Source organism: Neovison vison, chromosome 4, assembly GCF_020171115.1.
Source record: "Neovison vison isolate M4711 chromosome 4, ASM_NN_V1, whole genome shotgun sequence".
Lineage (NCBI taxonomy): Eukaryota > Metazoa > Chordata > Mammalia > Carnivora > Mustelidae > Neogale > Neogale vison.
The window spans coordinates 209,060,933-209,074,560 of NC_058094.1; the positions used below are offsets into that span (position 1 = coordinate 209,060,933).

Genomic DNA, 13,628 nt, shown 5'->3' on the forward strand with positions numbered 1-13,628 from the left:
AAAAATTCCCTAAGCTAGAGCTTGCCATTCTAAAATAAAAATGTAGATTGGATTCCTTCTGTAACTGGTACTATAGCAGATATGTACTAAAACAGGAATAGTGCTACATTGCTGAGGTATAATAAATGTGAGAACTATAGAAATATCTCCACAGCGAGATGTCTGTGGGCTGCACACACTGCTAAGGGATTCCTGTGTCCCAAGTTTAATACAGTCTCATAACAGAATTTCATCTGGTGGAAACGGACTGCTTTCTTTCCTCTTGAAATACATGTTTGGCTATACAGATATTCTGCTACATAAATTTGATATTAATTTCCAAGGACACCTGAAACCCAAGTAAATTAACTGGAGTAGATTTATTTATCTCAACAGAAGTACCAAACAGTACCCTACAGGAATCAGAGAAGAGCGAGAAAACCAAAGGGAAGCCTCAGATGTGCCTATCTCATGCCTGCACAGTTAAGAGTGAAGACATATATATTCCAGGCTCCTGTAAATTATTTCTACTGCCACCTCTTGCAAACGGACCTCAGAGGGCCACACAACCAGCAGAAGCTGACAATCTTCAGGCAGTCATGCTAACGATTAGGTAACAATGACCGCCATCTGGTAAGGAGAGCAGGCCTACTTTCATGGACTTTGAATTCCTTTCCTTTCTGGTGGAACTTGAAACCACTTTTGGTGGAACCACTTTTCACTATGAAGGTTCTCAAGCACACGGAGAGGTAAAAATGAACACCAGTAAACTGGTGTGAAGTTACAGATGTTCTTTCAAAACCACAAGTTCATTTTAATGAACTTCATGTCCCATTAGCAGGTAACTTTCAGAGTGAGAAAGGAGTTTTCCAGATCGTAAAGGATGAGCAAATGAACGCTCCTACCACGAGCACGTTTCTACCTAGCACAGCACATTTCAAGTTTTACTAGAAAACTGGGCCCTAGGGCCAGCTATCTGCAGCAGACAAGAAATGTACCCAGATGTAAACTTTCCAAAGTGAAAGAAAGTCAGTATGGGGCCAGGAAAAGAAAACAGCTGGATATTCTTAATTCAACAGGTAAAATGATACAATAAAAAAGAAGTATAAGGATAAATGTGGCATTTCCCAACTTCTAAAGTTAACAGCTTTCCTGACGGGCCAGGATGATACGGTCTGTAAACAGATGGGAGATTATGCCTTTCTTTTACTACTTCATTCTTGAGTCCCAATTTTCTAATTCTAAAGGCAAGAGGAGGCAAATGAAGGCCGTGGTTCTTCTGGACAGGGGTCCATGGGGATTTCTACCACACCCGACAAGTGCCCTCCCCCACTTTCTCATCTTTCCTTTTGCTCTTTCTCACTCCCTTCATCTTCCTTGCTGGGACCTTCAGCCTTCCCAAGGTGTGGATGACCCCTTGGAACTACAGGGGCTAGTGAGTTCTGCTCCAGCCCAGAGACAGCCGTCTCTTTTAAGGCCTGAGAAAAATTATTAACTAAGAAAGGCATTTAATGATCTTAAAAGGCATTTAAAGCCCAATACATGTTAAGTTTTTCTGTCTCTAGGTTAAACTATTTGCTCTCTTACCTTTAATTTTCTGCTTGTATTCTTCTGGTCGGTGGAGGTACATTGCTGCAGCATCACCGTTGAGAGGATCTATGGGGTTGGGATAGGCCAACAACTGGGGCAGGAAGGACTCAAATATATTGGTAAGATCTGAAAAAACAAACAGAAATATGTCATGCATGGAATAAAATTCACTTGAGTTCAGTAGTTAACACTGCTTATTTTCCAAAATAATCAGCCACGTGGACGTTGTCCGTAACAGTGTGCTCTGTTACATGTGAGCTCTAGCACACAGGCTTTTCAGTACCAATTTTAAAACTTAAAATTTAATTTTGCGTTGAAGAATCAGATGAAGGTGCCTGATATTCACTTCCAAAGGCAATTGTCCCAATTCTAATTCACTCCATGTTCTAAACCAAGAATTCAGAAATATTACAGACATTAATTAAAATGCATGCCCCCAAACTCTACAGCACTGTACAGTTTTACAAAATGAGTAGTTATCTCTTAAGATCACCTTTTTCTACAGCTTTGAAAATTCCCACTCTGGAAAGTATTCAAGCGCCAGATCTCAAAAGTTGTTTTATAGGCCTTGATGTTAATTCAATTCTCATCCCCTTTAATGGAGGTAAACAGAACCAGTTTTTTGATTCTTCCGGCTAATGAAGGTAGGAACCTACATAGGCCACTTAAAATCATAGATAATCGTAAGACAGAGAAATATCAATTTACTGAATTTATTAATAATCATTTTAATACACACATATTAGCTCCCTTCTTGCCAGATGCAGCACATGGTGCTGGGTATACAGCGGTAACATTTCACACATGGCAAAGGCAACAAGAACTTTGCAGCCACACCGTGCTTTATAAAGGAAATGGGCCTTGCAAACCTGTAAAATAAACTACACGTTCTCATCACTTCAGAGATGGGGTAACATCCGTTCCGTCTGGCCCTCATAGTCAACTCCGTGCCTCCAGCTCTCTGCCCTCCTTCAGTTACTCTATCATGTTTTATGTGGAAAAATGTTTCTGGGGGGAATGCTAAAGCACAGCAGCGTAAGAACCACTCCTAACATTTATTCTGCTCTTTTACTGTATTTTTTCCTCTTTACAGGAGCACTCTGATGCCGTCTTCTAAGTGAATGTCTGCTCACGTCACATCACCGTGGTTCTCAGGGAGGCATGCTTTTGCTCCCTGGCAGACATCCTGCAATGTCTTCAGAGATTTTTGGTGGTCACACCTGGGGGGCGGAGGGGGAACGGGCGGTGCCAGCAGCCCTCCCGCAGAGAAGCAGGGATGCGGCTAAACACCCCACAATGCACAGGACAGCCCTTTACAACAGATAATTATCTGGGCCAAAATTCAACAGTGCTGAGGTTAAGAAATCCTGGTCTAGGTAAAAGGGGTTGATAAACTTTTTCATAGAGGGCCAGAATAAACACTTTAGACCTTGTGGGCCACGTTTGGACTCTCTTTTAACAACTCAACACCTAGCTTTGCCACCATAGCACAACAGCACTCACAGATAATGGGAAAATAAAATGAGTGTGACTGTTCCAATCAAACTTTATATACAAAACCAGGCAAACGTGTGCCACCCTCTGCTTTAGAAAACCCCATGAGTAACAGCTCTTCCTCGTCAGTGTACGGCTTCCCTAACGGTCAGGGTGTGCAGCTGGAGAATAAGCTGGAGCTGCACCGTTTAATGGAACTTTTCCACATGATCAGAATGTTCTGCATCGGCACCGACCAATATGGCAGCTGCTGGCCACATGTGGCTATGGACGCGCTCTGGCTGGTGTGATTGTGTGACTAAAATTTTCATTTTATTTAATTCTAATTTACATTTAAGTTAGTACACACGGCTAGTAGATCCCATATTGGACAGCACAGGTCTAGACAGTAACGTCACCTGTTCCCATGCACTAGGTGCAGACATAGAGGTTTACCTTAGGCATCAAGTAACAGAGACTTGGTATTATTACATGGACTGGAGCTATTTCACCTTCCTAAGGCTAACTTCCCAAAGAACCATGTCATAGTAAGATTCCCTCGTGCCAAGAAATCAATGGAGAGATTCCTAATCAAAAAGTAAAACAAAAATAATCCTCCAAGATAACCCCATCACCTGTAGTAAGATTTTCACTGACATTATACTTAAAAATTTTTTTAAAAAAGGAAGCAACATATTCAACAAACCAGTAATTATTCATGGTACAAAACCAATGAAAACTACTCAAAAGGCTAAAGAGTCGGAAAAAAACACATACTCTGATGTTGGGGGATGAAGTCCATAAAATGCTATGTTCTCTAGACTTGTAACTATGTACAATACATGTGCATGAGGATATTTAAAAAGTTATCTCAAGGCAATATGCTTGCGACTTCTCCTTTTCACACATCAAGTGACACTTTGCTTTTTTTTACCCTTTAAAAATAGCATTTTCCTATGAATATGTCCTTTCTACTTTTGCATATATTTGAAGTATTTCAGTAAAACAGAAGTCTAAAAAAAAATCAAGGTAAATACATTCAGAAGGAAAAAAACAAGGGTGTGGAAGTTTTACAAACTCAATTATGATCTGGGAGCAGGGAAGAGTTGACAAGACTGACACCAGCACTAACAACACTAATAGGAACGGGAGCAGCAACAGCCTGAATTTACAAAGCCTCACTCCAAGCCAGACCTCTCTGAGTACTTTATGTGCACACTCAGTGTCACTACAGCCAATGACATCGGTACCATTACTGTCTCCATTTTGCATATGGTGGAAACTGAGGCACAGAGAGGTTAGGTAACTGCGTTTCAATCCTGGGCTTATCCCCCATGCTGCCTCTGTCAGTAGATAAAATGAGCAGTGTCGACACTTTCATGAAGGCACAATCTACCCACATCTTGGCATTAAAACTGCATATCTGGGGTGCCTGGGTGGCTCGGTGGGTTAAAGCCTCTGCCTTCAGCTCAGGTCATGATCCCAGGGTTCTGAGATCGAGCCCCGCATTGGGCTCTCTGCTCAGCCAGGAGCCTGCTTCCCTTCCTCTTTCTCTGCGTGCCTCTCTGCCTACTTGTGATCTCTGTCTATCAAATAAATTTTTTAAGAAGTCTTAAAAAAATTAGAACTGCATATCCTCACAGATGGCCACCCCAACCCCCACCCCATGCACAGTCTTCCCTACTCTCAATCAAGTTCAAGGCCCACAGAATGATCTCTAAGCAGAGAATGTTAAGGGATTTCTGTGGCTCTGTCGGATACTTTGCAGAGGTCACGTGCTTACTTTCAAGGAGCTAAACCACAGAAAGTAGCCCACGGCCTCACAGACACCCACACAAGTGACCTGGGCATTCTCCTGTCATATCAGGGGCTACTCAGAAACATTAGCTGATGAATATTCCTATCAAACAACAAAAACCTTTAAAATACACACACACACACACACAGAGTATAGGTTTTTTCTCTTTAAGTAATGTTCAGAAGTGCTTGAGGACTTGAGAAATACAGCAGATGACATGCTTTATAACTAGGTGTTTTCTGTGTGGGACTTTTATACCTTTTCCCCACTACTTTTAAGTTTTTTAAGCTACCAGAAGTGACCCTGCCTAGGTATTTGTTCCCCAAAGTAAAGAACCCTCAATTATTAGTTCTACCTTCCTATGTTTGTCTTCCTGCATTAGCACACTTCTGATCCATTTTACAGATGTGTTGAGTCACGCCTGTAAAACAGAAGAGCAGAAAATGTACACAGCCCCGGTTCTGGGTGAAGAGGACAGCATTTGAAGACAAGGGTGTTGTGGCTATGGCCATTTTGTTTTTTAATTTTTAGATTTTATTTATTTATTTGAAAGAGAGACAGAATGGGAGTGGGCGGCAAAGGGAGAGGCAGACTCCATGCTGAACAGGGAGCCCAACATGGGGCTCGATCCCAGGACCCTGAGAACATGACCTGAGCCAAAGGCAGACCCTTAACTAAGCCAGCCAGGCAGGTGCCCTGACATGGCCATTTTAAAAAAAGATAACACAGCCCTGGGAGTGGCTAACAGAGTGATTACTAGTGAGAGGGTCCTCTCCAAGGAAACATCTCTCCAAAGCTACAGATAAAAATTTTCTTTCAAGATAAGTGTTGACAGAAGAAATCTAAACTGGGGTGCCTGGGTGGCTCATTCAGTTAAGCATCTGCCTTTGGCTCAGGTCATGATCTCGGGGTCCTGGGATCGAGTCCCACGTTAGGCTCCCCAGCCTGAGTGGGGAGCTCTGCTTCTCCCTCTCACTGTGCTCCTTCCCCTGCTTGTGCTCTAATAAATAAATAAAAATGTTAAAAACAAGAAGGAGAAGAAGAAACCTAAACTGTAAACTGAAAGTGAAATGAAGATACTTACCTTTGGAAAAATCCATTATAAAATGAGGGGGTTTCCCCCTAGAATTATTAATAATGGTAATAAAATATCAGCATCTCTCACTTTAAAAGTCTTTTTAAAAATATTAATTGTCCATTTTTTGAAAGGGAGAGAAACCAGATACATAGAACACCCCAATCTCAAGATTACAGTCAGCTGGTGCCATTGCTGGCTGCCTTAATTTTTAAAGGAAGTCCAAAGATCCCTGAGAAGTATGGTTTATGACAAACAAACAGCTCTTACTTTTGCTTTGGACTAAATCAGCACTTACAAAAATGCAGTCCATTAAGACGCGATTCTTCAGCCTGATCTTACAGTATTAATATTAACAATATTACAACACTCATTCCTCAGTTTAGGCACTTAAATAATTTATATTCATATTTAATTTTTAAAAACACCAAATCATACTGATCTCTCATCAAAAGCAGCACGATTTACCCCCTTCAGCCCAGAGCAGTGGTTCCTAGTTAGTCTAGATCCTCGATGTTTGTCCATCAAAATTACCTGTGGAGTTTTGCCAAACCCTGCACACTGAGGCCTCATTACCTACACCATGGCCTCTGGCTCAGGACAGACTGGCATACGTGTGTGTGCACAGCTGCACAGCCAGGAAATGCTACCTACCCTGCACAACCCTACCCCGAACCAAGGAGAAGACAGCTACTGGCCTGCGGGTTCTCTGAAAAGGTTCAGGGCTCTGAACTAAGCTGCTCAGGCAGCTGTAGGGGCGCCACGCCCCGAGCCTTTCAGCTCCTTCCTGCACTCTGCAGTCACCCTCACTTCCTCCACGTGGAGGTCTCCAAATGGAAGGTAGAAGAAAGTGGATTCATTTTCAAGGGGCTTTAACGGGCTGCTCTGGAGTATAAGAGGCAGCGAGAGAGATCATCTAACAAACTGCAGACTTCGGGCAGAGCAAATTCCATTAGACTGAACTGTTTCCAGCAAAAGTGGTAAACAACAGATGGGAAACCTAGAAGACCGCAAGTCTAATCTCAGGCCTTCCACTGACTTGCTCTTTGACCTTGGGCAGGTCTCTTCCTCCCTGCATCTCAATTTCTTCATCTGCAAAAAAGAGAAGTATAATACTGCAGTTCCTTACATGAGAGAATTAACATATTACTAAAAAGGACTGTAAAGTAGGCTTCATATGTCATCAAAGGACTAGGCTCAAATATTTAAAAAAAAAAATCCAGGGCGCCTGGGTGGCTCAATGGGTTGAGCCGCTGCCTTCGGCTCGGGTCATGATCTCAGGGTCCTGGGATCGAGTCCCGCATCGGGCTCTCTGCTCAGCAGGGAGCCTGCTTCCTCCTCTCTCTCTGCCTGCCTCTATGCCTACTTGTGATCTCTCTGTCAAATAAATAAATAAAATCTTTAAAAAAAAATAAAAAATAAAAAATAAATCCACTTTCTTAGAGTAGAAATTTCAGCTACCTGCATCCCTCAAAGAATACATGTTAATTAAAATGAGTCACAATGGGGGAAAAAATGCACCAATTCTTAAAGTAAAGCCACCCTACTCCAGGTGACTCACAAAAAGATGGTATATGGCTTCAACGAAAAAACACGGGAGGGGATGAATCACAAATCATGTTTTATTCTGGGCTGTTTATAAACCACTGACCATATTATTTCTTCTTCCTCAATTTCCTCTGAGTGTTGGAGTGAGAATTTTGGTAGAGCATGCTGCCACCTTTCAGGTTAAAGGCCTACGGATGCCTGATGTGGCCCACCCTACCAGGACCTGTCATTACCGTGCCAGCCTTCACCCCCAGAGACTTTAACTTGCATAATATTCATCTGTTTTCCATACTTAACACCCAAAATGCTGTAACTTAGAAACCACCATCATCACACAGTAGTCATGGCTAGAGGCCACCTATCCCACTCCCCCCAAATCCCCCAATGCCCTGGGGTCCTGCCTTTAAAAGCCAAACAAAGAACACACACTCACACAGCAGTGTGGATTCTGTGGTGTTGGTAATGCAAGCAGGAATTTCATATACTCTTACTCTGGGAAGCTCATCATCTTACAATTTTACAGAAGTCTATGCTGATAACTACCAAATCTTTCTAACTGGTCCTTTTTATTTCTGGTCTTGTCAAATTTGACACACTTTTCTCCTGATATCTAGGGAGACTCCAACACCCTTGTCACAGGCTCCCAACCTCTGAAAGGACTTTGATTAGGCTTTTTCCTTTATTCCATTACTCAGCTGGTTTTCCAGACTCACTACCTGTCCCAACAAAATGCCTCTAGTTCCTCTTCTGTGTTCCCTGGCATGTAGAGGGCCCAATGCCCCATTCCACCTCAGATCAGGGTCTGGCCTTCCAGGCTCCACACTCTAGCCTCTGTCACCAGAGGAAGCTTCCTTAAAACAATCACTCAGGTCATTTCCCATCAAAAGCAAGTTCCTCTTGTTTTCCTTCAAAACTCTTCATATTCCAGAAGCATGCTATCCAAACAAACTTATAGTTCACTGGTCCCCTCCTGTCTGACGGAGAACCCCTGGCTTCTCAAGTCGAGATTCACTGCACCAGCCACAACTCAAGGTATTATGTGTTCCATAATTCAACAGCGAGCAGGGCTGAGAGAAAGGAAATTCAAGTCCTACTCAAGGGTGCTTGGGTGGCTCAGTCATTAAGCACCTGCCTTCCACTTGGGTCAAAATCCCGGGGATCCTGAGGTTCTCTGCTCAGCGGGAAACCTGCTTCTCCCTTTCCCACTCCCCTTGCTTGTGTTCCCTGTCTCTCTGTCAAGTAAATAAATAAAATCTTCAAATAAATTCTTTTTAAAAAATAAAAGTCCTACTCATAATTAGGGAAAACCACAAATTAGTAAGTCTAGTGGTCTAGAGCTAATGATTCTCTAGGACTTACACAGATCATCTCTGTCCATGGACTTTGGGCCATTATGGTTAAAGCTACTAGCTAAATAGTTGAGATCACTTGAGAATTAACCATGTTATTCATATCCTTCATTTATTAGAGAAAAATAGGCAGCTGATCTTTCAAAACTCCACTGACTTTTGCTCATCTTATAAGCAACTTAATTAATCCGTCATGAAATGCTAAGCAAGTCATAAATTTACAATATGTATTCAAAATAAAATGAACTGTAAAATTTCACTTCATTCATTCAGCTTTTTTTCTTTTTGGGAGGGGGAGGAGTTACCTATTAGATGTACAAAAAACCCATATGAATATACATGTAGTCAAATTTTTCTAAGACTGAAACAGCAAATGGAATTTCCAGATTTCCTTTAGCTATTTAATATATATATTTATATATATAAATATATTATATACATATTAATTATACATTAGTATTATATAATATATAATTATAAAATATAATATATAATATATAAATATATATTTAAACTGATTAAACAGTTAAATCTGTTAAAATATATTTAACAGATGTTTACTTTTCCACTCTTTTACTAGCTCCTAAGAAGGTGGAATATTAATAATGGCTTTTAAAATTTCTCCTGTTTATAGTCTGTGAACACTAAAAAAAGTGAAATTCTACTGTCACAAACAAGGAAGTCAGAAACCTGTATTTCTTCAACCTGAAGAATGGCATTTCGTGTGACCAAGAAGGACTTGGTAAGCAGGGGCTCTAAAAGGTGAGAGACATCTTGAGGAAATCTTCAAAACAGCTGGTCAGGGGTGCCTGGGTGGCTCAGTGGGTTGAGCCGCTGCCTTCGGCTCAGGTCATGATCTCGGGGTCCTGGGATCGAGTCGCGCATCAGGCTCTCTGCTCAGCAGGGGCCTGCTTCCCTTCCCCTCTCTCTGCCTGCCTCTGCCTACTGTGATCTCTGTCAAATAAATAAATAAAATCTTTAAAAAAACAAAAAACAAAAAACAAAAAACAGCTGGTCAGGAGGAATGCCCACAGATAGGTAGGTGGACTTGCAAAAAGAAATGGCTTTGAAAACAAAAATCACATTCTCTAAACTAACTAACTTGAACACACTGTTCAATGAGGATAGCCTAATCCTATAGCTGCTTTGAGGGCACACATGTGGTGAGCAGAAGCAGACCACCACAAAGACTTCCTGTGGTCCTGTGGCACAGAACCAGCTGGCCACAAGGCTTGCCACGCCATATTTAGTTTATTGAAGGCTGACATGCTGCTAATGGAATAATGTATCAAGCCACTAATCTGCTGGGAGATAAATTCAAGAATGTATCCCATTACTTAACTGAGAGGGTCTTCTGTGTTTCTGTGTGGATAAAATATATGAGGTCTGAATTCATCAAATTTGTAAGTGTTCTCAGGTTAGTCCAAGGGGATCTTTTATTTTTTATATGGAGGCTCTGTGCCCATTGTGGAGCCCAATGTGGGGCCTGAACTCACAACCCTTAGATCAAGACCTGAGCCAAGATCAACAGTCAAATGCTTAATCAGCTGAGACACCCAAGCAACCCCCATGAGGAACTTTTAAAGACAGACTAAGATCTTATGAAGAGGGTAATGCAAGCAAAAAAAACAAAACACACCCCCCTCCTCGCACCAAAATAAAAAAAGGGGGGGAGTGCGATTAGTAGGAATTAGTAAACAAAGAATTTTTGCATATAATTGATAAGATTGAATCTCACTAGGGGTAGCATTACGAGTTTTAAGAATTTCAAGGTAAACAAAGGCATTTTTGTTGTATGTTGGAAAGGGCAAGATCAAAGACACAGGGCACTAAAACCTGGAGGAATACCAGATCTGTTCCACTAAGGACCAGATCACCAGGCCACCAACCAGAGGTGGTGGTGTTACAGAACACGGAACATTTTCAAGCACTCCACCAGACTTAAATCATCTCCCATCCACTACAGCTCCCTCCCCTGAAGCACGTAACCTGTAGAGGTCCGCAGAGCAAAATGACTGCTGTCAGAGACGAGAATGAAGAACACAGCCTCCTGTTTCCCAAAGCCGTTCCTTTGCCACCTTGTTGGTCTCACACACCCCCGCCCCCCTTGGATGCTCTTTAAAGGCCGCTGTCCTAATTCAGACCTGGTATGACCCTGCTCACCTCAGAAGACTGCCAGCTGAAACACAGTAACGGGATTTGTTATTAACTTTTCAGAAATAAGGGCAGTTAATGTACAATGAGCCAACTGGTACTCTTACAGTCATACTAAAACTCCTATTAAAGTTTTTACTTACTAGACAATAATTTAGTTTGTCTTTAACATCGAAAAAGATACTTAATGCAACTACAAGGTAAGTGGCCACACATGGCAAAGACTTCACCTGTACACAGTGATCAAAGGCAAATGGAAAGGGGCGCCTGGGTGGCTCAGTGGGTTAAAGCCTCCGCCTTTGGCTCAGGTCATGATCTCAGGGTCCTGGGATCGGGCTCTCTGTTCAGCAGGGAGCCTGCTTCCTCCTCTCTCTCTGCCTGCCTAATAAATAAATAAAAAATCTTAAAAAAAAAAAAAAGCAAATGGAAAGAAAACGAATGCACACCCTCACACCTGAGCCCTCGAACTACGGCCCGCAAGAAGGTAGAGCAGCACTGTGGCTCTACCACAGGGCCACAGCCTGGCTCATCTACACCACCATCACGAAACCCAGACTGCTCCGTGAGCCTCATGCTGACCACCAGTGAACATGAATGTAGTTGTTTAACCTAGGACGACCCTGTTTTTCTGCGTATAGCTAATTAAACTCTTAGGCCAAACACCACATCTGAGTATCTCCAAGCAAACTAACAGAGCTGGTCGACTATGGAGCTAGCTAAGTACTGTGGAGGACATCAAATCCCAGACTGAGCAAGTTACCTTTATTTCCTACAGCTGACATTTCCCCCATAGTGCTGAGGAGAAATCTGCTCCATCTGGCCTCTGTCTAGGAGACCTGCAAGGACATCCAGCTGTTCCGAAGGCAGGATGATGTTTAGGATTCCAACATGCACAGCTCAATACTGAGTTCTCCAGCCTGTTCTCAGATGGTAGTTGTTGGCCAATCAACCACCCATGTAGACAAACCCATGTATCTCCTGTCTGTGTAACTGCACTAAAATGGCTAGGAACACAGTTAGCAATCCCTAGTGCAACATAAAACACTATATGAAGACACAGTTACCTTCAGCTAGAGTTTTAATTGTTTGGAAAGATTCACAGGCTACCTGACTGAAAAGAGGAATCGAGTAAATATTTCCAACATGAGAAAGCTTAAATTCACTTGGCCCACAGTATAGTACTATTAAATAAATTTATGGTTTAAAATTTTCTAAATGCCTAGTGAAAGAAATTTTTATTTCTCGTCTAATTTTAATCTCAAAGTCCCTGAACCATTCCCTTTGTTGCAGTCAACTTCATTTTGTCTGTGACTGACTCCCCAGATGACTCTAGGGGAAGTAATTTCCCCAATGTTGATTTTTCTCACCAGCAAAGTAAGAGGAGTATCCAGTCCATTGGTTAGCAACCCTAAAGGTGAGAAAGAATAAAACTGTAAACTGCCCAATTTTATAAGAAAATTGTTTTTGACCTTACTTGTCCACAACTTAATCCACAAAATAAGTCATCTACCAAGTCAGTTGAAAAATGAGTAAAATTAAATAGGAGAGAAACACAATTTACAGGGGTGAAGGATGCATGGCCCAGAAGGGTGGGAGAGAAATGAAAGGTGTACTGCAGTGGAAGTATGAGAGCTTCCAGGAGTGTAAGTAGAAAAGCCAACTATGGATAAAATATATTTGGAAGTAAAAAGGGAAACTGGAAAATAGTAGGGACGCTTAAAAAGCTACCTGCGGCTTAATGAACTTTCCTTCCACCAAGCTTTAAAATTACAGTTGTTTCTAAACTAACATCCAGATCCCCTTGGCTGCATTTTAAGTTTTCCAGAGCTTTTATCATTGCTGTCTGGAAGAGCGGGAAGGGATGCGAAAAAAAGAAAGAAAAAGATGCTATCATACAGGAAATGAAAATAAATCAACTTTGGGGTAGCATCTGCTACTTTCCTTTTAAGGTCACAACAGTAACAATATTAACTTTTTATTCAATAATTTCATATGATGACAAGCATCTTTATAAAATTAACCATATTACCCACTATAATTAGCTCTCTTGCAAGGTTAAATAATATAAAATTGAAAATTACTGGGTGATTACACCACAATCATACCAATTCTAAGCTTCTGAAAAACAAACTACATGGACACTTGGCAAAAGAAAACAAAATGAGAATAGAAGCAATGAGTTGGGGGACTAGAAGACTTAAAGCTGCCACAAACAGGGACACTGATTAATAGCAGGTTATGATAAGTATACATCTGAAGTTTCAACTGGGAATTGCTGCTACCTGAAAACTATGTACATCCATTGCAGAGTACATGCCTTTGGGCAAAGTTAATTGCAGGAAATTTCACAAGTAATTCCCTGCTCCTTACCATATTATATAGTAGAGGTGTTGAAACAAGTTTTGGTTGCCAAGTTAAGCCTTTTGGTTTTCAGTTGAGTATTTGTGTTAACATGCCAACTTTCTCCTATTAGTTGTTTTATATTAAATTCATTTTTTTTGTCCTTGGAACTAAGATTCTCTGAAGAATCACAGCAGGAAACTGAATGACTCCAATAAATTCACCAATTATAGATTAACTTTCAATGCCAGAGGCTTTAGCAGTTCGCAGTAAAAATTCAGCTTCCAACTCAGGATCAGGGAAGTCTAAAAGAAACTTCAAG

The 13,628-nt window shown here is 41.5% G+C and overlaps 1 protein-coding gene across 1 annotated transcript in view; it reads right to left on the reverse strand.

The window, feature by feature from the left end:
- UBE2H (ubiquitin conjugating enzyme E2 H) overlaps positions 1-13,628 on the reverse strand; it is a 103,269-nt gene that overhangs the window by 7,391 nt on the left and 82,250 nt on the right. Inside the window, exon 6 of the mRNA XM_044246563.1 lies at positions 1,567-1,695. Coding sequence (XP_044102498.1) covers positions 1,567-1,695 — 129 coding nt within the window. The remainder of the gene's footprint in view (positions 1-1,566; positions 1,696-13,628) is intronic.